Here is a 27,111-nt window from a genome sequence, read left to right on the forward strand (position 1 = left end):
ACCTTCTAATGTGATCCCTTTCAGAGCAGTTGGTAGTGGTAGCTGGGCACCATCTAGTTCTTCTGGACTCAGAGTCTTGGAGACTGTTGTTCACATGTTCTATTAGTCCACTGAACTAATTGATTCCAAGTATCTTCAGTTCTCATCACTCTTCTGTCTTCTGCACATGGAGAGAATGATAGTTGCGCCTTAGATAGCCATTCATGAGCTTTTCAGATCCCAGATGCTACTCACCGAAGTAGGATGCAGAATATTGTCTTTGTGGACTATTTTATGCCAACTAACTATGGTGTCACTTGAGACTATGGTTTTGAGATATTAGGCCCAGCAACTAATTATCTTAATATATTTGATAATATCTAAGAAGTTTTCAACATTGTCCCCTTGTCTGCTCCACCATACTCATAGGTGTGTTTGTAGCAAATGGAAATACCCATGAACAATTATTCTTTTTCAAAACTTTATATATATATATGGGTATATTCCCACTCTCCCTCCCATACTTATTCAGTCTGTGTATCTGTCCATGTATCAACCCATAGAACACTGTTGTTCTAGGGTTGTGTATAACTCTATTTACCTCTACCCCTCATACTCCCTGTGTCCACCTATCTTCATCATTCTTCTGCCAACTACCTTCTTCTTGTATATTGCCCTCCATGTCTCCCAATTAACATGCATCTAGTCCTGGTGTGGCACTGTGGGTTAATGCGCCTGACTGCAAAGCCATTTGAACTGCAAGGTTGGTTGTTCAAGCTCACCAGTTGCTCCTTGGAAACCCTATATAGGGTCGCTATGGGTTGGAACTGACTCTATGGCACTTCCTAACAACAACAACAACAATACTCTATCCAGTAAATTACTCTTCCTTCCCTCCTACCCCTGGTACACAAAGAATATTTCTTTTAGCATGAAAACCTTTTCTTGAGTTTTTACAATAGTGGTCTCTAATAAAATATTTGTTATTTTGTGATTGATTAATTTCACTTAGTAAAATGTCCTCCAGGTTCATCAATATGTTTCACAGATTCATCATTATTCTTCAACATTGCATAGTATTCTATTGTATATACCAAAGTTTGTTTATCCATTTTTCCATTGATGGGCATTTACGCTGTCTCCAGATTTTGCTATTGTGAAAATATTGCTGTGATTAATATCAGTGTGCATATATCTACTCATGTCTTGGCTCTTATTTCTTGTGGATATATACCAAGTAGAGGGGTTGCTGAGTTGTATGGTATTTCTAATTTCCAACTTTTTGAGGAAGTGCCATACCATTTCCACTGTGGTTTCACCATTTTACAGTCCCACCAGCAATGTAGAAGGGTCCCAGTATCTCCACACCCTCACCAACATTTGTTTTTTTCTGAGTTTTTGAACTTTGCAATAAAGGAGCTCTGGTAGCATAGTGGTAACGAATTGGGCTGCTAATCTCATGGTCAGCAGTTCAAAACTACCAGCTGTTCCGTGGGAGAAAGACGAGGCTTTCTGCTCCAGTAAAGATTTCCAGCCTCGGAAACCCTGTAGAGGGTCGCTATGAGTCGGAACCGACTCCATGGCACATAACAACAACATAATGGTAAGCTAGGGTAAGATGAAATATCATTGTTGTTTTCATTTGCATCTTTCTAATGGCTAATGATCGCAAACATTTCATGTTTGCTGGTCATGTAAATCTCTTCTTTGGTGATATGTGTATTTATGTCTTCTGACCATTTTTAAATTCAGTTGTTCTTTTCTTGTAGAGTTAGTATTTTCTATAAATTTTAGAGACTAGTTCCTTGTCTGATACGTCATTGCAAAAATTTTTCCCAGACTGTGGGCTCTCTTTTTTTACTCTTTCAGTGAAATCTTTTGATGCACATAAGATAAGTGTCTAATTTTTAGGAGGTCCCAGTCATCTATTGGTCTTTTGGGGTCACAGGAAGGAGGCCATGGTGAACAAGTGGAGAGGGGTTGGAAAGGAAGAGTTAAAAATAACTTCTTTTGCAGGGAAATAGGTTTCTTGTTACGCCTTTTTGGAGTATGGAGCCTTAGGTGGAATCTTGAGCCCCACCCAGAATCTTTGGAGGTGGGACATTTGAAATTGAAAAGACATGTAGACCAACCCAGATTGGATAGAAGAACAGAAGACACTTCTTGAAAAAAGAACAACAGGAGGAGGGGTGGGGGTGGGATGGAGAAAAAAAAAAAAAAAAGACTTTGGCTTGATAATATCAAGCCAGCTGTTTACCTTGGAGACATCAAGGCAAGAGAAGTCAAATCATCAGGGTAAACCCCTATCTGAGACTGAAACCCAAAGGGAACACACCAATAAATAGTCTTGTAGGCTCACTGGTGACTGCCCTGGTCAATTTGTGAGTGCAAGTGGGGGAAATGCAGCATTGTAGACATTGATGAATTTGGCTATGTCAATAGACACCCAATGACCTTCAGATGAGAGAGAAAAGAGGAAGGGCTGGTTGGTTAGAAGTCCAGGGAGAATTGTGAACATCGAAGTCCAAGGATACTGACCTAGCCACTGGGGGTTGGGGGTGGGGGCTACAGTTAAGAGTGAAGCAACCAGATTGTTTGAAGTGTGAGAACTCCAAAACTTGGAGACAGCATCCATTTGACCTAGCTTGAATGGTTTGTTGACCATAACTCGATCAGATGAACATTAAGAAGTTTGATACAGGAAGTAAGTATAAATTGCTACAACTTGATGAACTAGACCTGAGCGTATGGATGAAACTGCCCAAAATTCCAAACAAAAGGGATTGTTTCTTCATATTAAGGATCAAGCTTGCCTGCTCAGCACATGGGATTGATAGGAATGGGCAACTTAGAGTTCAACTATCAAAATGGGGGTGATATAAAGCCACGAAGTGACAAGCTTTCACGAGGGTGGTTAGGGTCAGAATGAGAGGGGTAAGATAGAATCCCCACTGACCAGATGGGTTGGGTAATGATGGGGATAGGATTTTATGATTCAATTATTATAAGGACTAATGGTGATTGTTAAAACTGTACATGTAAAAGAGGTGTAACTAAAAAGGTGTAACTAAAATTAATCTGTAATTACAGGAACAGAGGGCCCAAGAACCATCAAGAGGGAAGAGCATACATGATAGGAGAGAGGGATCCTAACTAGAAAAAGTACAATAGAGATGGTGGCAGAGGCGATGGCATAGAGAGATAGAGCAGAAGAGGACTATAGGCCCATGGACTGAGAAAGGCAGTGTGCCTGCTGGCAGGAGGCTGATAGGCAAAATGTGCCTTTTGGACATTTAAATGAATATATATTTTCAATGTGGTATATGTACATAAAAAAAAAAAGGCTATAGAGGTAAATATTGTTAGCTAATGGTGCATGGAGGGGTTGTAAGAACTGTAATGATTGGTTGAATGTAAAACTGATGATCTGCCATGTAGACCTTAACTCAATCCAAAAAAATCTTCCTTTTCAGTAGCCACTGACAAAGTCTGGACTAATGAGCAGAGATCCTGTCTTTCCCCAAAGTAAAAGTGCATCACTGAAAATTATAGTTTGAAAACTGGAAATGAAGAAGCACAGACTTCCAATTAATTTCATTCATTTTGTAACAGGATGACAGGCTTTCTTCCTTTGACATTATGTAATTTTACTTGCAAATCTTTTGGATACATTATATCAATTTTGAGTATCATGAGTGGATAACTTTCTTAGTCATATATAGAAAAACAGAAGTTAAATGTGAAAAAATCCTAGGTATATGGTAACTTTAAATCCATATTTGCCTTATATACAGTATTTCAGTTCTCTTTAAAATGTCAACTTTTACACTCACATGTCAAACTAATTTTGCAGTTTCTTTAAAAGATTAAAAAATTCAGATGAGTTTTCCCCCCAGAGAACTCTATCTAATTTTCAGATCTTTAAAAATTCCTGAGGAATAAGGAATGCATTTTATTTTAAAGAAATCATTTTAACAATAAATATTCATTATAACAAACAGAAAAGAAAATAACAACAACACTGAATTATATATTCCAACATGGGGACATCTGACATACAAAAAAAAGCATGCGGCGATGAACAATTTTCATTAAATTATTCATGAACTAAAATCATACATACTGTCCCTGCTTATCTTTGGGAAACTTAGAATCATTTCTAATGTCATGTCTTAAACTGTTAAGATTCTACTTAGCACATGACTGATACAGATCAATTATAAAGATTTAAAAGCTATCAAGTAATTCTTACAATTCAAAAGCCTATGAAATGCAAAGGAGATTCCCATACCAGACATATGTTTTTATGTAAATGTTAAGAAAAGGACTCTTATAGTTACCATAAGTTGGAGTGCTTTCTCTTCTTCCTTGACTGCTTGATCTTCCTTTTTCATATTCATAACAATATAAGACTGTATCTTCTTCAACAATATTAAATCTCTTTCGATATTCCTGGTCCAAAAATGAATTTGGTGATTCAGATCCCTTATGCACTGGCTTGCCCACCATATGTCCCCTGAGGTCTTCACAAGGAAGGTTTCCTTTTTCATCCCTAAAGAAATGGTAAGTATAGGAGAAGGATATAGAAGACAGTTAGGGTGGCAACATGTCAGAGAAGGTCTAAAATAATAACATCTTTCCCATATAATCTATCTTCTGATCTTTCTAATTTCCTTTGATATTTATAGGACAATTTGTAATTATTCCTACCTTGTAGGAAAAATATGCTGAGGCTCAGAGAGGTCAAATGACAGCTAGTAGATGGTGGCGGTGGCAATGGTTATGGATTTTCTCACTCTTGTGCTAATCCATTTTTCACTTTGTATCATATAAAGTAAATTATCTTAGCATATAATTTGGTTTTAGTGTTCAAGATAGTATGTAAAGTGTTAACAATGTTAAATCAGCTACATAGTTTTCTTCTTCCAGTTTATTAAATTGAATGTTGATGATACTTCCACTGTTTAAAAATAAAGATTTGTGTAGGAAATGCCACCTCTGTAAAGGATAGTATGGCCATAAGAACCAAATCAGCACTATGTAAACTGGTATTGTCTTGGTGTGGTGCTATGGGTTAATGTGCCAGACTGCAAAGCCGTTTGAACTGCAAGGTTGGTGGTTCAAGCTCACCAGCTGCTCCTTGGAAACCCTGTACAGGGTCACTATGGGTCAGAATCGACTCGACGGCACTTAACAACAACAACAAACTGGTATTGTAAGAATTTCAGACAGTGTTATTATTAATTTAAAATAAACTTTAATGAAAAGAATGAGCTTTAGAATTTTGTATTCTCTACATATTTTATGTAAGAATAAAAAGTGATTCATAGAGTTCATGCTAAATGGATGTATCAAAATTTTATTATACATCAGTGTTTCTTGTAGAAAAACTTTATAAAACATGGAATATAAGCATGCAATTTAGGGTGATAAGTTTATTTTTTCTTCTAAAGTTTCCTAAAGAGAAAAAGCCCTAATAATTCATGGGATCCTTAATACCAGTACTCATACATAGTAATTGGTGATTGGGCCTATAGCAAGCAATATTTAGATAGAAATATTCTATTTAGGATTGGTTAAACAGAACTTTCCTTAATTTATGAAATATTTCACTAGTTAAGAAAATTTTGTTAGAAAGGCTTATCTTCTAGAACATGATTTTTAATGTAAATGTAATGTTTCTTTCTTTCTTTAACATACATTTCTTCTTAGTTCTTAATTGTTTCCAGTTCTCCTAAATGGTACCATGAATCAGTACTATGAAACTAGAAATTAAGTTCCAAGTTTGAAATCTTAGATACACAGAATAAACTGAATTATAACAAGACACATAAATATATAAAAAAATTCAGTTAAGTCCTATTATGCCTTATAAAGATGATGAGGTTGTAAAACTAATTTCAATTTCAAAATCAGTCTCAGTCTCCTCTGTATCTATATACAAATATAAGTAAATACCAGGCTTGTCCAAATGTAGAGAACTATATTCTAAGGAGCTCTGGTAGCATAGTGGTTATGAATTAGGCTGTGAACCGCAAGGTCAGCAGTTCGAAAACTGTTCTGTGGGAGAAAGATAAAGCATTCTGCTCCCGTAAAGATTTACAGCCTTGGAAACCCTGTACAGGGTTGCCAAGAGTTGGAACGAACTCCACGGCACATAACAACAACAATATATTCTTAGTATCTGAAATATGTAGAAAGCAATACAAGCTATTTAAGACAGACTGAATCAGTCTTACGTATTTAACTTATCACAAGCTAAGGCTGTCATTTACATTACCATTTACTCTTTTATTTTTTATATAAAATATTGTTTATTATCAAATTATAACTACATAGTTAGTTCTTAGGAAGCATAAAGAAAATATAAAACACAGACAGAATTTTATATTTGACTTGTTGAAAATTTTTTCTGAACAAATTCCCTAGTAGTTTTTGTTACTGTTAGTTCTAGAGCAAAAAGAAAGTTACACTTCAATTGGCTTGCAAACAGCTCTAAAGAATTGATGGCACTGATGTAAGGTTAATGTCTATTTGTAAATGTACAGATTTCTGTATGAGACCTGTAGCCTGAACATTAATGCAGCTGAGATCAAAGGATGTTTCAGCTGTAGTTAATTCGTGTTCTATTTAGGTGGACGCACCCTCTGCTAGTGTAGTAGTTAAGAATAGCGCTGCAAATCAATCTCATGGTTCAGTTCAAAACTATCAGAGGGTCTGTGGAAGAACACGAGGCTTCTGCTCCCTTAAAGATTTATAGCCTCGGAAACTCTATACAGTATCACTATGACATTTTCTTTGGAGTCCTGGTGTGTCGCTGTGGGTTAATGCGCCAGACTGCAAAGACTTTTGAACTGCAAGGCCGGCGGTTCAAGCTCGCCAGCTGCTCTTCGGAAACCCTATACAGGGTCGCTATGGATTGGAACTGACTCAACGGCACTTCACAGCATGGAATACATTAAAAGTTAAATTGAAAAAGTGCAAACCCAAAGTAAACTTTCCAGAAGAATACATTAATACATGGAGTGTGTGTGTGTGTGTGTGTGTGTGTGTGCGCACACAATCAGGTCATGAGTAGTTAAAGTGGCTTCTATGTATCAATTAATTTGGCTGTAAAGTTATTCTTTATAAAACTTTTCTTAAGTGTTATATATTTGCACATGTATACAATAAATCTGTTGGTTTGTTTTTAAAGTGAATTAAAAAAACAGATTAAAAGAGTATCACTTTATTTTATTATTTAAAGGCACACAAAAGAATTAATAAGAAAAAGTGTTGCTTAAACATAGGTATGGAAACAGTTATATTATATTCTTCATCTGCCTCACAGAAAAAGTAATTTGGTTAAATATAAAAATGCACTATATATTATGACTAATGATAATTGTATACGGTCACAAGACAAAATAAAATACCAACCAGCTCTCACTCATTTCACAAAATTGAGCGTTTTCTTTTTTAAAGGAGGATAGGGAAGAAAAGCATTTTGGCAACCATTTTTTTTTCTTAAGTCAATGTATTCAAAGAACTGCAATTAAATGATTTTTTTTTTTAACTATACTTAAGAAGAAATTCTAACATTTTTAAGATGAGAAAACTTGGTTTAAAATCCAAATTAAATATAAAATTTATATGTGTTCTAAGGCTTTAGATAAAAATAACAATTGGAAAAGGTTTTATTAGCAAAACTTCAAGTTAAATGGAATAATGCAGACAATTTATACAAGGCTGTGGTATCTTTGATCGATGAATTGTTCTGATTATGCTAAATTAAAAGAATGTGTGAATGGTTAAAAATCTGGCTAAAAATGTATATTTAGAATATTCTGTTAAATTACACCCTGATGAACTAAGAATCAATTAAAGTTAAGGAAGATAATTTTACTGAGAAGTATGGAGCTTTGAAGCATTCCTGACACTCTATTTTGACATTTCAGTTTCTCATATTCTCTAGTATTTTCAAATAGCACTCCGATGATGGAGCCAGACCACTTTACTCTGTTGTCTTCTGAAGTTTATTGAAAATATTTTCTATCAAAGAAACACTTCATAACAAAGTTCTACCCACCCAAGAGAAAAGGAATGAACATTTTAAAATGCCGAGATCTGTCAAAAACAATCTTTGGATGTATATCTGCATGTGTACGCTTCTGAGGAATAAAGCTTCTTCAATAATCATTTGCATTGAAATAAAAATCTTCCCAACTAAAACAAAGGAAAATCCCAAGAGTCCTTTCCTATTTGAAGCACATATGTTTTTAATGTGCCTTTTGCAACAATACTTAAAAACTTGGGAACTACCTCAATAGACTTAAATGCAACTCATGTTTTAATAGGGTATTGGATGAGTTTATACATCTAATTGCAAATTGAATATAAGACTATTAATTATATATTAGAAAGATTTATGAAATGTTAGCTTTTTGTTTTCATTTTTAAATGTCATCAAGTCAGTTCTGATTCATAGTGATCCTGAATAGGTTTCTGAGGTTGGCTGGTGGGTTTGAAGCTCTGACTTCCAGGGTTTATCTTACTGCTCTACATTTTTTCATAAACCATGTTCCCATGTTATTGTTATTAAGTGCAGTTGAATAGGTTCTGACTCATAGCAACCCTAAATAGGGCTTCCAAGGAGCAGATAGTATGTTTGAACTACCAACCATGCAGTTAGCAGTCCAGTGCTTATCTTATAGCACTATACCAGAACTCCAATAGCCACAATTAATTCTCAGAAATCAGAACTAAAAGTTGACTATAGTTTTTACTAGATAACAGCATAGTATTTACAGACATGTCATATTGCCATGTAGCATTCAGATCCTAAAATGTCAGAACCATCATATGTAATAAAACAAAAAAATCTGAAATACTAGTGTTTCTAAAGTACAGAATAATAGGAAATTAATTAAACACAAGGAGTTTCAATTATTTTATATACAGAAGAAATTTAAGAGTAAGTACAATGCTTATTGTACTTACCTAAATTATTGTTTTGAATAACTAAACAACAAATTTAAAAACGGAATTATATTCTTTTTGATTGATATTATCTTTATTTAGTGCTAGCTCTTTTCCATAATTCTTGTACTCCACAAGGCTAGCAATAAGAATACTTTTAGACCAAAGGCATTATGCACAAAGCTATAGTCTTCCAGATCTGCCAGGAATTTTTAATAGGAGACTGGAAATGAAATTATGATACAGCCTCAATAAATCTAGAAAACAGATTTTAAAAGACAGTATGTTCTCTTGCAAACTCTCTCTCCTTCCTGAAATATTAATGAAACTAAGAAAACAGAAATTCTAGATGTAGAAGTATTAGAGAAAAAAACAACAAAACAAAATGAAAATAACCTCTGTTATCATATAAAAACAAAACAAAACAAAAATCATTTGCTCACTACATACATTTAGGAGGAAATAAAAGTTACCTATAACTTTCCCTTTATAGGTATCCTTTACTTACTAAAATAATTGTAACTGTTATTTAATATTAACTTTCCATTATTTCCTATTACATGAGAAAATGGATATAAGATAGTAACACATAGTAAGTGTTTAATATGAATGAGTTATTTTTCAACAATACATTATTCATAATGGAATGTATGATTTTCTAGAACATGCTCAGAGTTCTTAACGGAGAAAATATTCAAGGTATACCTTGGAAATTCAGTTTACACATTGTTCAATTAATCTTTAGATAGAAACTGAATAGAATGACAGGATGATTCGTTTTATACCTGGGAATGTATGGTTCTGCAGGAGGAGGGGGAATGTAGAGATCCTGGAGGGCAGAACTGTCTCTCTTGGTGGGTGTACTGATGGTGCTGGAAGGCGTGGCAACGCTGCTTGTGGGACTTCTAGGTATAAGAGGCTGGTTAAAATGAAAAAGAAAATACATACGCACACAACACACAAAACAACAACAACAACAATAACACATAGTTATTTTAAAATAATCTATTTCTGCCAAATTTCTGAACTTGGCTGAAATCAAGAAGCATGTTATTTAGCACATAGATAATCTTCTGAATTTCCCCAAACAAAGCATTTATTATATAAGAGAGTTTCTCTTAGTTTCTAACTCACCTTATTCTGTATTATAAATATATAAAAGCACTTAAAAGGTAGCAATGCCAAGTAGTATTACATAAAGGGGAGATTTACCTCACAGTAAGGAAATTATTTAATTTAAATTGACTTTGTCATAGTCCCACCAATGCCTCTAAAATAAGGCTCATAAACAATTACTCTCAAAAAAATGAGTTCATACACATTTTGATTGATATATGAGAAAGATATATCACATCTTTTACCAAAAAAAAAAAGACAAACCATACTCCCAGGTAAGTAGACTATCAAAGACTCTCAGAAAATGTTTTAAAAATATAGTATGAAAGGCTAATTAGAGATAGTATTTTCTAAGAAATATACTTATTTCTTGTAAATATAAACATAACTACCTTCTCAAGGCCACTTTATGGTACATTTTCAAATGTTTGGTGATCAATGTGACATAATAATTTCACTTTTCATAAGCACACACATTTATTATGGATTGAAATAATTTTTGGTTGCATATCTATGGATCTCATTTCTATGCCTATAGTTAATAGGTTTTTAAAACTTAACATAATGTATATTGTCTTAAGCAATACATCAGGATGCATTAACTTAAGATCACTATCAATTCCAAGCTCAACAGCATTTAGCATAGATCATGTGGTTCAAGAGAAATGATTCTAAAGTGAAACTATAATTGACAAATTTTCATCTTTATCTTACAGATTTTACTAATTAACTACACATACAATTAACATTAACAGTAAGAATTTTAGTGCAATTGCAAACCAAAAATAATGATCACAAAATGAATTATATCTTCACATGGCAAGATGTCATTTTAGCCAGTACAAAACCACTTTTAGAATATTTATATAGACTCACAGTTCTAGTACTTTAACAAGTATTGCTGGACAATGAAACATGGCACATTACAACTATTTTATATCATGACGATACTTTTGTACAGATAAACAAAATTTGTTTAAAAAGTCAGCCATAAGTACAAAGTACAATATAGGTCACTGGGGTAGGCTATATAGTTTATGACTCAGTTCACAGTTTTGACCTTCCTTGGTTACAAGGCTCACCTTAATAGCTTGAAATCACACATCCTGCCAAAATGATGTTTAAGTTTTAATCTATGTGAAATAGAGATTAAAGAAAGAGAGAGAGAAGGGAAAAAGAATGGATAATTTATTTTAGAAGTCTATAGTATTCTGTTTCATATGATGAAAAAAAACCAAAAAACACCAAAAACTCAGACCTTTAAAATTGAGTAACTTTTAGATATGACAGTATGCAGTAAAAGCTATTATGCTTAATGATGCTTATTTTGGAATAGTGTTCAGTTAAACCATGTGTGTCTTTTGGAAACAAAACTCTTGTCAATGAGATGAAATTATAATGGTAACCACAGGAGTCACCTGTCTTGATATACACCATGAACTTCCAAGAAATAAAGAACCGTCATTTTTCTAAGAATGTAGTTTATGCCTTTATAGTCCTTGAATGACAGATTTATTAGATCAAGTAATTAGACCACCAAAACATATTTATGTATGCATGTGTGTGTATGTAGTTAAAGTGATTAGCTGTTTATAATTGTTTTCCTTTGTTTGTCAAGACATCTTGGTATTTAAAATAGATGATATTAAACAAGAATTCTGGAAAATTCTACCATAAAAGAATAAAAATGTAATAAGCAAAATATCCATTACACAGTACATTATTTTTAATATCATTTATCAGATGCACTGTGAGACAGAAACTTATATTCACTATGCTTTTTAAATGCTCTAATTTGTTTATTTCAAATAATAACCTAACTAAATTTCATACTTCTTTCCTTTCTTTTAGGATCACTATTTCTACTTTGAAGACCTCCCTCTTTTTATTTATCATCTACAGAAGTAAACATAGTTTTTCTTGGTTAATACCTAACTTCCTCTCCCCAAACAAAAGGGAAGGAAAAAAAAAAAAGAACTGTATCACTGTTTACAATTATATTTTGTCTATTGTTGAAATGTGAAGGAAAAACTCATAGAATATTTTATTCTGTCTGGATTATTTCCAGGATTGTCTACCTAAAGTACTTGTGCCTTTCTTCTTCCAAGAAATTTAAATAGCATCCTTGCCAACTTCCTTTACACTGCTATTAGTTTAGGTTTCTACTGTCAACATGGAGTTACCTTAAATTCAGTTAATATGATTAGCTGAAATATTGTTAGCCATTCTCAAGTCATTCCTGACTTACAGCAACACTATGGAAAACAGAACAAAACGTTGCCTGGTTCCGTGCCATCCTCAAAATCCTTACTATATTTCAGCCCATTGTTGCAGCCACTGTGTCAATCTGTCTTGTTAGGGGTCTTCATTTTTTTTCTGCTCCTCTACTTTCCCAAATATGATGTACTTCTCCAGGGACTGATCCCTCTTATGGCATGTCCAAAGTATGTGAGATGAAGTCTTGCTCTCCGTACTTCTAAAGAGCATTTTGGCTGTACTTCCAAAACAGATTTACTCATTCTGGCAGTCTATGATATATTCCTATTCTTTGCCAATCATGTAATTCAAATGCATCACTTCTGCTGTCTTATTTATTGTCCAGCTTTCATATGTGTCATGGATTGGATTGTGTTCCCCAATATAAGTGTTGTAAATCCTAACCTGTATGCCTATGGGCAACCTTAGAGCATACCATTGCATATTTAAACCATTCAGTGTTCCCTTGTCCTGTTCCAACAACTGCCTCTTGGTCTATATACAGGTTCCTCATAGGCACAATTAAGCTTTCCAGAATACTCATTCTCTGCAATGTTGTTCATCCACACAATCGAAAGTCTTTGCACAGTGAATAAAGCACAGATAAACATCTTTCTGGTATTCTCTTTCAGCCAAGATCCACTGACATCAGCAACGATATCCCTCATTCTACATGCTTGTCTGAATCCAGCTTCAACCTCTGGCAGTTCTTTGTCAATGTACTGTTAGAGCCATTTTCGAATTATCTTTAGCAAAGTTTTACTTGCATGCGATATTAATGATATTGTCCAATGACTTCCGCATTCTGTTGGGTCACCTGTCTTTGGAATGGGCACAAATATGGATCTCTTCCAGTCAGTTGGCCAGGTAGTTGTCTTCCATATTTCTTGGCATTGATGAGTGAGTGCCTCCAGTGCTGAATCAGTTTGTTGAAAGATTTCAATTTGTATCCCATCATTTCCCAGAGCCTTGTTCTTTGCCAATGCCTTCAATGCACCTTGGACATCAATATCATTGGCTCTTGATCATATGCTACCTCTTGAAATGGCGGAACATCGACCATTTCTTTTTGGTACAGTGACTGTGCATTTCTTCTATCTTCTTTTGATGCTTTCTGCATCATTCAATATTTTGCCCATAGCATCCTTTAGTATTTCAAGCTGAGGCTTGAATTTTTCCTTCAGTTCCCCTCAGCTTGAAAAATGCTGAGCATGTTCTTCCTTTTTGATTTTCTAACTCTAGGTCTCTGCACATTTTGTTGTAATATTTGACTTTGTCTTCTCAAGCTGCTCTTTGAAATTTTCTATTTAGCTCTTTTACTTTCTCATTTCTACCACTTGTTTGGTGAAAGTGAAGAGGACTTAAAATACTTACTGATGAAGATCAAAGACCACAGCCTTCAGTATGGGTTGCACCTCAAGGTAGAGAAAACAAAAATCCTCACCACTGGACCAATAAATTACATCATAATAAATGGAGAAAAGATTAATGTCAAAGACTTCATTTTGCTTGGAGCAACCAGCAACACTCATGGAGGCAGCAGTCAAGAAATCAAACGATATATTGCATTAGGCAAATCTGCTGCACAAGATCTCTTTAAAGTGTTCAGGAGTAAAGATGTCAGTTTAAAGACTAAGGTATGCCTGATGCAAGCTATAGTATTTTCAGTAACCTCATATGCATGTGAAAGTTGGACAATGAATAAGGAAGACCGTAGAAGAATTGATGCATTTGAGTTATGGTGTTGGAGGAGAATTTTAAAAGTACCATGGACTGCCAAAATAACAAACAAATATGTGCTGGAAGAAGTATGGCCAGAATGCTTCTTGAAAGCCAGAATGGCCAGACTTTGTCTCTCATACTTCAGACATATTGTCAGGAGGGACCAGTCTTGGAGAAGGATGGCATGTTTGGTAAAGTAGAGGGTCAGAGAAAAAGAGGAAGACCCCCAACAAGATGGATTTGTACAGTGGCAGCAGCAGTGGTCTCAAACATAGCAACAATTGTGAGGTTGGTGCAGGACTAGGCAGTGTTTTGTTCTTTGTGCATACAGTTGGTATGAGTTGGTACTGACTCGATGGCACCTAACAACAATGACAACAATGCCTATGGACATAAACCCATTTGTTTATGGATTGTCTTTGTTGTATTAGTAAGACCGGATTAGTGTAGTATATGTTTTAAACCAATCTCTTTTGATATATAAAAGAGATTAAACAAGCAAACAAGAGGCGGAGAGATGGGGTAAGATAGATGGCAAGACACATGAAGATATTCAAGGAGTTTTCCTTCAATCCTGATGAAGCATTCTTCTTCATATAGTACATCTTGGATTATTTGCTCAGCATACAGACTGAAAAAGTATGGTGAAAAGATGCAACCCTGATGGACACTTTTCTTGACTTTAAACCAAGCTGTAACCCCTTGTTCTGTTCAAACAACTGCCTCCTTTTCTATGTACAGGTTCCACAAGAGCACAATTAAAGTGTTTTGGAATTCTTTGTAATGTTATGCATAACTTGTTATGATCCAAATAGTTGAATGCCTTTGCATAGCCAATAAACCCCAGGGTTATTATCTTTCTTGTATTCTTTGCTCTCAGCCAAGACCCATCCGACAGCAATGATATCCCTCATTCCATATCCTCTTCTGAATCTAGATTGAATTCCTGGCATTTTACTGTTGATGTACTGATACAACCGCTTTTTAATTATATTTAGCACAACTTTACAAGCATGTGATGTTAATGATATGGTTTGGTAATTTCTGCATTCCATTGGGTTACCTTTCTTTGCAATAGACACATATATAGATCTTTCAGTTGGCTAGGTAGCTGCTTTCCAAATTTATTGGCATAGATGAGTAAGCATTTCCAGCGTTGTGTGTATATATATTTAAATACCTCAATTGGTATTCCATCAATTCTTGGAGTCTTAATTTTGCCAATGCCTTCAATGCAGCTTGGACTCCTTTCTAAGTCCTATTGGGTCTTGATCCTATGCTCCCTACTAAAGTGGCTGAACATTAACCAGTTCTTTTTGATACAGTGACTCTGTGTATCCTTTCTATCTTCTTTTGATGCATCCTGTGTCATTCAGTATTTCGCCCATAGACACTTTCAATATTGCGATTTCAGGCTTGAATTTTTTTCTTTAGTTTTCTTTTTCTTTTTTTTTTTTTTCAGTTCAACAAATGTTGTGTATGTTATTCCCTTTTTGTTTTCTAACTCCAGTCCTTTGCACATTTCATTACAATACTACTTTGTCTTTTCGAGTCACCCTTTGAAATTGTCTTTCCTCATTTTGCTTTATTCTACATTCAAGAGCAAGTTTTCAGAGTCTTTTCTGGCATCTGTTTTGGTCTATTCTTTATTTCCTGTCTTTTTAATGACCTTTTGGTTTCTTCATGTAGGGTCATCTGACAACATGCCTGGTCTTTGTCATTAGTGTTCAATGAGTCAAATCTATTCTTGAGATGGTCTCTAAATTCAGGTGGGATGTACCCAATGCCATTTGTCGGCTATGATGGACTTGTTTTAATTGTCTTCAGCTTTATCTTAAACGTTCATACAAGCAATTGATATTCTATTCCACAATGGACCTTGATTGTGTTTTGTTTCTTTCCATAGATATAGTCAATCTGATTCAATTGTAGCCTCTCCTGTGAGGTTCATTTGCATAGTCACCATTTATGTTGTTGAAAAAAGGTATTCCCACTGAGTAAGGTATTGGTCTTATGAAATTCTACCATGTGATTTCTGTTGTAATTTCTACCACCAAGGCCATATTTTCCAGCTAGTGATTGCTCTTATTTGTTTCCAACTTTCAAATTCCAGTCACCACTAATTATCAGTGCATCTTGGTTGCATGTTTGACTCATTTCAGACTGCAGAAGTTGGTGAAAATCTTCAGTGCTTTCATGTTTGGCATTAACGGTTATAATATTTTAAAACAGTTAACACGTTTTGTTACACCAGCTGGTTCTAATAATTGAACTAATGGAAAGAACTAGTTCTTTCAGGAAAAAAAGAAATTAATTGGGTAGTTATTTTTTTAAACAGGTCAATCATAGAGAATATTTCAAGACATTTACCATGTAGATATCAGTATGCCCTGTATTAAGTAAAACACATAGTAAATATTCAATATATTTTGGCTTTATCAGAAGTATGCGTATATTTAGTTTTGACTATTAATTGTACTGTTTTTGTTCAGCTAATCCAAACTAAAAAGAAAAAATAACTTTTATTTTAAAATCAATCACATTAAAAATTAAGTAAATAAACTTAGACATCAAGCAATACAAAAATAAAGTATGGTAGAGTAGAAATTTCGTGGAAAAATGAAAATTGCTATGCAACCACAAAGATAAAAAATTACAATCTCTTATAATGTTTTTAACTTTGGACAACAGTTAAACAAGTGTAAGATTAAACCTCTAAAAGAACAAAAAAAATGCATTAAGTAGGCACATTTAGACTAAATCAGGCACAGAATAAATGACACAATTGACTGAAATTACCAGTGAGTGATTCCTACTTATAACAAGTGACACTGAAAATAAATCTATCACCAATAACCATTTAAGTATGAATACATACAATATGACAAATTTAGCTTTCCACAATTCAATGAGTGGAGTTCTCTCATTCAATTCAAATTTTAATAAAAATATTTCTCAGTTGGAGAAAAATATATTTAAGTAAGAATATAACAATGAAAAAGGATAGCATCTTAAATCTTAGAAGCAGCTAATCATTTGTTTATAACATAGTAGAAGAAAAGCAGTTACCACTATACTGTAAATTATTTTCAATTTAAGAAAAAAATTTGAAATAAATGACAATATTATCGTTTTACCACTTTGATTCTATCTCTTATATTGGTAAACTCTGTATGGGGAGACAATTAGGAACTATCAATACTTGGGGATAACACACATAAAACACAAGAGTATGTTAAGACTATATCTGTTACTCAAGAAAGCATGAAGCTCCAGTATGCAATGAAGATCCATTACAGTCTGCAATAAAGTATGACATACATCCATTTGGGATCCAATCCAAGGAAGTATATTTCCTAGAACTATCTTATCATATATTAATTTTCAAATCTAAATAGCCCCTGTGACATGCTCTACTTCTATAGATTAGTATGGCTCTAACATGGAATATGCATTTGCATATATAGCATTACTCTTTTACAAGACTCATGTGATAGATTTCTGGAGATACAGGCATGAATGTCTTAAAATGTCCAAATCCTAAATAGAACGTTTATGCATCACTTCAAGTAGAAATTTATAACCTTAGGTCAATTAATGATAACTTATTATTGTCAATAGGACTCAGAAATATAATAGGTAATAGTTACAAATTTTTCATAGTATCAGTTTGGGCTGGATAAATTTGATACTTTAAAGTTGTATCCCAAAATACTGTATGGCACAAATCTTCTTTAGATCATGTTTAATGACTTGAGCAATAATATCCTATTCATTCAGTTTAAATAAAATCATATTCATTGGAATACTGTAAAGAAAATGTTCAGTTTTGCCAAGGTATCACAGAAATCTTACTTTAAATCCTTTGATGACTCAGGTGTTTACCTTGTATCCCCCAATTCTAACATTTCTAAGGTAGTTGAGCACATCTGGAAGTTATCAATGAACTCAGAAACTCCTATGGTCTTAAAGACTAAGAGAAAAGAACTTTTATGCTTAAGAAGCTAAATTTGGTGTTGAGGTTTTACTCAAAACATTTTACAATTGATCATCCCTTGGCAACAATATCTTAGTTTTACTGTCTCTCTGTCTGGTAACGGACCCACCTGTGCTACAGCTATAGAAAGCCTTGAATGAAACAAATGCCATAAGCAGCCCCAACATTAAAGATGAACATAGTGCATTATGCATTATGTAGTTATCTCTAAAATTCATTAATGCACAGATCACACAGCGATTGCTATACCTTGGAGGGGGGATACACACTGAAATACAAATGATCACATCAAGCACAAAGCCTGGCCATTTATTTTATTCACACTTGGGAATGAGCATAGACTTGAAAGGATTACAATATCTTATTATTCTAGCACAGAACATTCACACGAGTCCTTCTTAGTTGATTCAAGCACACTATTATAATCCCCAACATTAGTAGCAGAATACTGTTTTATGTTAGCAATTCTTTCCTTGATTATCTGAACAATTGCTCCAGAGAAAATGTATTCTGGATTTGGGGAGACAAAACGTTCCATACAATCTTATAAACTCCTCAGTCATATATAGAATGCTAGATCCAATTTTGAAAATTAGTGGGCATACTTTTTCCTGGATATGCTTTACATAAGTAGTAAATTATTTGCAAATAACTTAGGCAGGGGAAACACATGTACTTAAAATTCTTCCACTCAAAGTTGTCTCAGTTTTTTCTAGAATCCATATTTATAAATATATGAGCATGTAATTGTCTTTCCCTTTAGACTACCAGACTAATCTGACTACAGATTTTATCTGGAAACCCTATCTACGTAAGTTAAAAAACAGAGGTATATGTACATAAAAATATGTATGTAGATACACAACATATAGTTAACATAGACTTTTGAGTCACACTCTAAAATAACTTTTTCCACTGAATCATCAAAATTTGCACACTTTACTGAGGTCAACACTAGTGTATTTAATCTTATGTTGTCTAGTTGTATGGACAGTTAATATTGCAACATTTAAACTGGGCTTATCTTCTTTTCCAATTACAGTTCACATAGCTCATGCAATTTGACTAAAGAAAGAATGGGTAATGTTTGCAATATAGGTAATAAGTGTTATTATTTTTAAAGCTTTTGACGGAAAGACTCAAATGTAACTTATATCCTTTAATTTTCTTAAACACTGATGAACACAAGTTTGATGTTGTGATGATTGCTTGCAGCTAGTTACTAATTTGAACATGTAAAACATAGAATGGTTTCTGCCTCCCAGTCAGCACAATCGTATTTTTCGTTAAAAATTGATTTTCTTTTCTAGTGCCATACCTAATATTAATTCACTTCCTCTTCAAAACATGTTTCTAAAACAAATGTCTCAGTAACATATACATTTTGTCACTAATTGTTTTTTTCAGTCACAATGATCCATAACTTTGATATTGAAGTAAAAGTTATTGCTTATGTTTTTTTCATTTTTACAGAAAGACTTCAACCATTTATATTGTCTGTATTTGAAGCAGCGTTCTCTAGTTGTTATATCAGTTGATAAACAAAAACGACTGCTATAACTATTTGCGTTCCATTTCTTTTTCTGCTCAAAGTTATTTAAATATCCTGTAAAGATGGTATCTAAAGTAATTCTAAGCAGTAAAATTTAAACTGGAAAGCACAAAACCACGAACATAACAATAGCATCAACAGAAGAGATTTATGGATTAGAAATTCAGTTTAAGAATATAATTCTAATTATACAGCTTTGACCTTATTTTATATAAAAATGTTTTGACCAATACCTCTATCAATATGTCGAATTACAGAATATATTCTAATGATCATTTCTGAGAAGGATTCTCACCAAGGAGGATGAATTCTTAAATGTTTTTGAAAATTGTTGATTCCCAGTGATGATTTCAAGAACATTCTTGGCAGTGTCCAGCTAATTCCCAAACATCTCTTGTAAAAAGAAAATAACACCACTCATGCATACTCACGTGACCTATGCATGCTAATTCAAAACCACAAACATAAAAAATATACCTTGAGGTATATCCCAATTCTCTGGGATTATTCATTGATTTGGAAGAACCTGAATCTTCCACATATAACAAAAGAGTCACCATGCATACCAGAATATAGTACCTTAGTAGAGGGTGTCACTTATTTTTTTAAAAACATCTCCTGTGAAGCAAGGAATCCCTGATTTGCTTTTTTAGAACAAAAGATTGTATCTCAGGCAAGACAGCACTACTATTTATAAATGGGTTCAGATGAAAACAAATGAAATCTTCAAGATATTATTAAATCTGCTTGTACAATTTGACTAAGGTACCCTTAAATCCTATAGTTGTATTGCAAAATGTTTGAGAAATCAGGAATTTAACAAAAGAGCTGCGAAATTTCATGAAATGTACTAATGGAATTGCTCTGTGACCATGAAGTTGAACTGCATGCTTTTATTTATTTAGCTATCATTTCATGAGTAAGTTTTTAGAGAAAATAAAAATAAAAATTCACCAGTGCACTTGATTAACATTGGAAGTTACTATCCTTTTAAATATTTTAAGAAATAAAACTTGTATCTTCATTAAAACATGATATTCTTTAATAATCTTCAATCTTAGAGTACATGTTATATTTTATTTGTGTAGATACATATTTTTTTTAGTTAAAAAAATCTAAATGCCCAATATTAGGATAAAGTTGTAAGCGGCGCTATGAGTTAATGCACCAGACTGCAAAGCCATTTGAACTGCAAAGTAGTTATGGGTCGGAACTGACTCTACAGAACTTAACAACAACAACAACACCTATTAGTGTCTATCTTCACACTTTACAAACTTTGCTAAGTTTTATTTGAAAATGCGAATAGGTAAATCAATCCAGGTATAATACAGATAAAAAAGATGAAACAGACATTGAGTTAAATAAATGCCCCCCCATTTTTTTTTTTTTTGTATCTTCTATTTCAAATAATTTCTAGTAGGCTACTGGGACACCCTATGGGATGTGGGTAGGGGGAGAAACCCAGGGTTAAATTCTTCAAGTTTGAACACCGAAGACTTATATTTAGGTAAATTAATGGACATTTTGGCTCCATTGTATTTGTACACATATGAAAAGCATACAATAAGAATGGTACTTGTGTTTATGGCCACACAGAGGACTGTTACTACATAAGGCATTATTTTTACATCAGAGGTCCTTTCTTAAGCACTAGGAAGATAAAGTAGCCTCAAATAAAGTCATGATAGAATACAAAACTGCTTTCAAGACCTTCTCATATCACTATTTTCTTTTATTAATTCCCCTCTAGCAGCAGTCTACCTTAAACCTCCAGATCCAGGTACTTTCAGGTTGTATACATCTTAGATTATTTCAAAATATACATGGTATAAAACCTGTGCATTTTTTAGTACAGGCTAAAACCTTAAGATTGAGAGGGAAATCTGTAATGGTATTATTTTAGGATTTCAAAATAGGTTCCAGGGAGGAGATGTGGTAGTAGTGGTGGTGGTGGTGGTGGTGGTATGTTCGACGTAGCCATAGCTCGCTCTTCTAAGACCTTGACTTAACACCACTCTCCAGTAGAGTAGTGGTTATGAGTTGGGCTGCTCACCTCAAGGTCAGCAGTTCGAAACTACTAGCTGTTCAGCTGGAGAAAAATGAGGCTTTCTGCTCCTGTAAAGATTTACAGCCTCAGAAACCCTATGCAGGGTCGCTATGAGTCAGAACTGACACCATGGCACACCACCATCACCACCACCAAGTAAGTGTTTACGATTCCTGGTGTGGAGCTGTAGTATCAGCACTGGACTGCGAACCACAAAGTTGGCAATTCAAACCCACCAACTGCTCCTTGGAAACCCTATAGAGGGTTGCTGTGATTCGGAACCAACTCGATGGCACTTAACAACAACAGTGGGTTATAAGTTTGGGCTGCAAACTGCAATGTCAGCAGTTGGAATTTGCCAGCTGCAAAGATGAGGTTTTCTGCTCCTATAGAGGGTCACAATAAGCTGGAACTGACTGGACAACACACAACCACCACCACCAGGTAGTGTTTACTTAATTAAAATGAATAATCTGCCTTCTGCTTTATAAAGAATCAACCATGAAGCAATTTCAAAGGAGCTGAAAGCAGTTATTTACCTAATAGTATGTTGGTTTTTTTCATTTTTTTATTTTTAAATCTACATGTGGAGTCCTGGTGTGGCACTGTAGGATAAGAACTGGACTGCTAACTGCAAGGTTAGTGGTTCAAATCCACCAGCTGCTCCTTGGAAACCCCATACAGCATCACTGAGTCAGAACCAACCCGATGGCACTTAACAACAACAACACATGTGGTTGAGCTGATGCTCATATGGTGAACTGAATGCAGTGGAAATAATAAATGAAAATATAGATACATATGAGCATTGCAGAAATGACTTGTGCAAATGTTTATTTTCTCCCAGATTTCAGTATTCTGAAAAAGCAAATTTATAAATACATACATAGTACGTGAATGAGCAATAACTCACAAATATAATTAGTGATCTGATGATACACATTTCTTGGTATTTAAGAAAAGACCTAGAAATAAGATCTTAAAATATGATTGTTGAGTGCAAAACTGATGGTCTGCCCTATAAACTATCACTCAATTAACAATGAGTTAGAAATAATGTGAGATGATTTTTTAAATCTTTGCTCTCTAGCCTTAAGTACACACAAACCAAATGTATGTGTTGCAAGAAAAAGAATAAAAAGGTTGGTTTTTCAGTATTTCAACATTTAATGTAAACGTTGCTTTTAACTGGATCCTGCCATTACCTTAACTTTCCTCTTCAATTTGTTTTTGTGGAAAAGAATCTAAAAGAGGAGTAAATTTTCAATTTCTTTGCTAGAGATATTCTCTCAGAGTTCATAGCTCAAGTGGTAACTAGCATCTTTTTGGTGTTCATGGTAAGATACAAAGGACTAGAAAGGAGTTAAGGAGACCTGGTGGTGCAATGGTTAAGTGCTCGACATCTAATTGAAAGGATATTGGTGGTTTGAATCCACACAGAAACTTTTTGGGAGAAAGATTTGGCAATTTGCTTCCATAAAGACAGCAGCCTAAGAAAATCCTATGGGGCAGTTCTACTCTGTCACATGGAGTTTATATGAGTCTAAAATTAACCAGAGTCAAGTTATTAAATTTACATAAACATTCACAGAGAAGACAGGAGCTCTGGTAGTGTAGTACGTTACAAGTTGGGCTGTAAACCACAAGGTCAGCAGTTCAAATCCACCAGCCACTCTGTGGGATAAAGATGAGGTTTTCTGCTCCCATAAAGACTTACAGTCTCATGAAGCCTATACAGGGTCATTATGAATCGGAACCGACTTGATGACACACAACCACCACCACCACCACCACCACCACCACACAGAGAAGAAAAGTTAATGGCTGTAAGTGAGGCCTCTTTTTTAGAATTCCCACCATTCAGACTCTGAAGATGGATCTTTGGGGAGGCATGTCAATAGTATACTATAAAGTGGAAGAACAAAGCAACTTATAATGCAGTGAGAAGATAAAATGATGCAATGGGTACATCTGATCTGCTAATCCATGTATTAGTAATGAGTTAAATATTGATCTTTGAATTTTAATGATCATGATGAAAAATGTGATAATAAACACATATTACAAGTCAAATGCATTTGGACATATTAATACAGTTATACATAAACTCATTTGAAAAATAGAAAGAGTCACATTAAAATGTTAAGATCTTAATGGTGGAATATTTAACTTGTTTTTATATGGTGTTATGTATAAAGCCAAGTCTGAGGTCAATAGGTAGTAAAGTTTCAAACAATGAAATACCAAAATAATCAATAAGGTCATGTGTAATGGAGATTACTTATTAGGAAAAAAAAATCTCTGGTATAAAGTACTTATATAGAACTTATTAATAATTTGCATAGTAGTGATAAAATGACATATTGCTTTTCTTTTTAGTCTTAACAATGGGCAAAGGTTTATTTCAGTGGGTAATTTTTGTTTTAATTAGATTTCTAAGACAACAGTCACCTATTCTTTTAAAAATTGCAGGATTTATGGTGGAAAAAAGTTTTTCTATAATGTGTTTAGAGATTCTATTTCCTGACTGATAGGGAAGAAAATGTATTGCTTCCTTGCCTTTCATCAATTAGAAAATTTCTAGATAACTCTGATTTGTAATAATACAATTTAGTCAATATCCAGGGTAAGATTTTAGAGTGATTCATGCTGAAGAAAAATGCAGAAATCCTAATGTAACAATTTCCCTTATTCTGAGCGCTGGTGTGGTGCTGCGGGTTAATGAGCTGGACTGCAAGACTGGTTTGAATCGCAAGCTTACCATCTGCTCCATGGAAAACCTACACAAGACTGCTATGGGTCAGAACTGACTCAACGGCACTTAACAACAACATAAGGTGAAAAAGAGAAAAATGACCAGTCAAGAGGAATGTTCTAGGTACATTTTAATTACTAACCTAAAACTTTATTTTCTATTGTTTATTAATCACTCTTATGAGTTAATTAACAATTTTGTAAGCTCTCTCCTAGTTTCTTCTAGAAGTATATGCATATATAACATAAAATAGATTATTCTACTACAAAATGAAACTTCTTGCTTTTATTTCTATTCATACTTTCGCATGAAATAACTTGTGGCTCTTTGGAATTATGCTTTACAAATATTTACAAATGAAGGCAGGGCTCTTTATCATTTGTGTTTAATTATAGTAACTCCCAGATTCCATCACAATTAAGCCTATTAGAATAAGCTGTGAAGAGATCATTTTACAAACAGATTTTCAAAAGCATACAAGATTAATCCATATGCTGCTGAGATGAGGCACAATAAAGAAGCATTACTGAGATAATCTATGGCTAAAATGATGGTGTATGACTTATGATTAAGCTTCATTACCTGCAGAGCAAGGGGCTTCCATCTCATATTTTTCAGTAAAGCTGGTGCTGAGGTAAGCATGCTCTGAGGTCGCTTTTTCAAAGTTAAGATAACACCACTCGGGTCCTCTCGTAGTGCATTCACCAAATTTTTCAACTGCCACCCCACCTGGTAACCAGCAAAATCATTACAATAAAATTGAGGTACAGTATTCAAGATTTAATGTTCTCCCCCTTTAATAAGATTAGTAAAAAAAAAAAAAAAATCACATAATTGGTGTACCACCCTATTAATTTTCAGGAGATATATACTCAAGAAAGTAATTTCATTGCTGAATTGATTAACCATGTTATTGCATTAGAGCCCATATCATAATGAGACAACATAGTGGACATTTACCATGTCAAAGCAGAGGCTAGACCAGTATCCTATCAATGGAGTGCTTTAGAATGCAAAGAAATTATGTCACCATTAATGCTGCTCAGCTGGCTAGGTCTAGATCCAAGCTCTGTTCACAAGTAAAAATTTAAAAATCCACATGCCTGAAAACAAGGACTTGGCAGTGTCCTGAGCTTAAAAACAACCACATGCTTTCTCATCACCATCTTTTAGAGATATGTGTCACAAATGTCTCTAAATTAGACTGACATTATACTAGCAATAGCTGGTACTAACACACCAAGGCAACATTTTGATGCACGGAAGACAGTTTCAATAAAATAAACCTTTTATCATGCTATATAAATAGAATAAAAAATGACAAGGTAATGCTTCTTCAATGCAGCAGCTACTGGAAATATATTCCAAATAACCCTATAAACTTAAAATATCATGTGCTAAAGTTAATAAAGCTATTTTATTTGAATATCACCACCAAACATATTGTGCAATTAAACCAAAGTATTGATAAATGTCCTGAAACCTGACTCGGATGTTAGTCGTGTTAAAATACTTATTCTTTTAAAATTCTCAACAAAGAATAACTTTTGTTAGTTTGTTTTGAAAGTGAACTAGTGATGCAATATCAAGTAACAAAAATCTAGAACTATAATTTTAAAAACACTCGAATATATTTATCATTTCAAAGTTTGTTAAAAAGTAAAACAACACCTTTTCTATTTGAAAGAGAGAGAAAAAAAAACTATTCTAATGAACTACAGTGTTCCAGGATGCATTATATAAATAAACTGGTCAAAATGTACCTTGAATTTTAAGTAGGATTTAGTAAATTATCCAAACAGTGATCTAGTTTCTCCCTAGGAGCCTGAGTGAAAGAGCATGGGTACCTTTTTATCTGCTATTCATAATGTTTTGTCCAGAAGCGACTGGGTAATTGGAGAGAATGAGCACTTCCCAAAAGAAGCCTAGATCTCCATAGATCATGATGAAGAGGTAGGTAATCTGGAATGCAGCCACTGTAGGATAATGGGAGACTCTGGTATATTTAATGAGCATTAATTTAAATTATAACCTCAACTATTGCTGAATTGAATGATGGTGAAGAGAAAGAGGGCAAATTAGTGAGACACTGCAATGCTAAAAAACTCAGGCATCTCAGATACGAACCAGAAAGATCATTATGATAGTTGCCTAACATGAATAAGAAGATCCTTCCAGTTTAGGTGAAAAAAAACCACATTAATGTAGATCAACTACAGTAATGAAGTTGGCCAAATGTTTCCCATTACATATAAGTGGAAATTATTATGGGCCCAAAGGTATATTACATTGATTCTGATTCTTCTGATAGCTAAGTAATGTCCCTGTAGTCATTTCTATAAGCCAAGAATCAAAATAAAGTAAGCTTAAATCCAAGTGCTTGCCAAGAAAGGACAAGAGAGCAGATTTTTGATTATAGGTTTGGAGAGAGAAAACATACTTGTTATACAGAGTTTATGAACAACTACTCATACTTGTTATACAGAGTTTATGAACAACTACTAATAATAATCGCATTCTTATTCAAATAATTATTAAACTTAACTATACAAAAGCAGTCAATACAATAGCCAGATCTTTCTTTCAGCATCTCTATTCCATGAATTACACATTAATTTCTATTTTTATTTACAAATTTTTGTACATTTTACTTTATGATATGATCTTTGTGACTAGTTGAAGATTTGAAAGGCTAGTGTTTTCCTGTTGAATGTTCAGTGCAATTT

General features: G+C 33.9%; 1 protein-coding gene across 3 annotated transcripts in view; it reads right to left on the bottom strand.

The window, feature by feature from the left end:
* CNKSR2 (connector enhancer of kinase suppressor of Ras 2) overlaps nucleotides 1-27,111 on the bottom strand; it is a 427,386-nt gene that overhangs the window by 149,227 nt on the left and 251,048 nt on the right. For all 3 annotated transcript variants that reach the window (XM_006835578.1, XM_006835579.1, XM_006835580.1), the window contains exons 9-11: nucleotides 24,968-25,114; nucleotides 9,723-9,856; nucleotides 4,320-4,531 (exon numbers count right to left, since the gene is read on the bottom strand). In XM_006835578.1, coding sequence (XP_006835641.1) covers nucleotides 4,320-4,531; nucleotides 9,723-9,856; nucleotides 24,968-25,114 — 493 coding nt within the window. The remainder of the gene's footprint in view (nucleotides 1-4,319; nucleotides 4,532-9,722; nucleotides 9,857-24,967; nucleotides 25,115-27,111) is intronic.

The sequence above is a fragment of the Chrysochloris asiatica genome, unplaced genomic scaffold (assembly GCF_000296735.1).
Source record: "Chrysochloris asiatica unplaced genomic scaffold, ChrAsi1.0 scaffold00018, whole genome shotgun sequence".
Taxonomy (NCBI): domain Eukaryota; kingdom Metazoa; phylum Chordata; class Mammalia; order Afrosoricida; family Chrysochloridae; genus Chrysochloris; species Chrysochloris asiatica.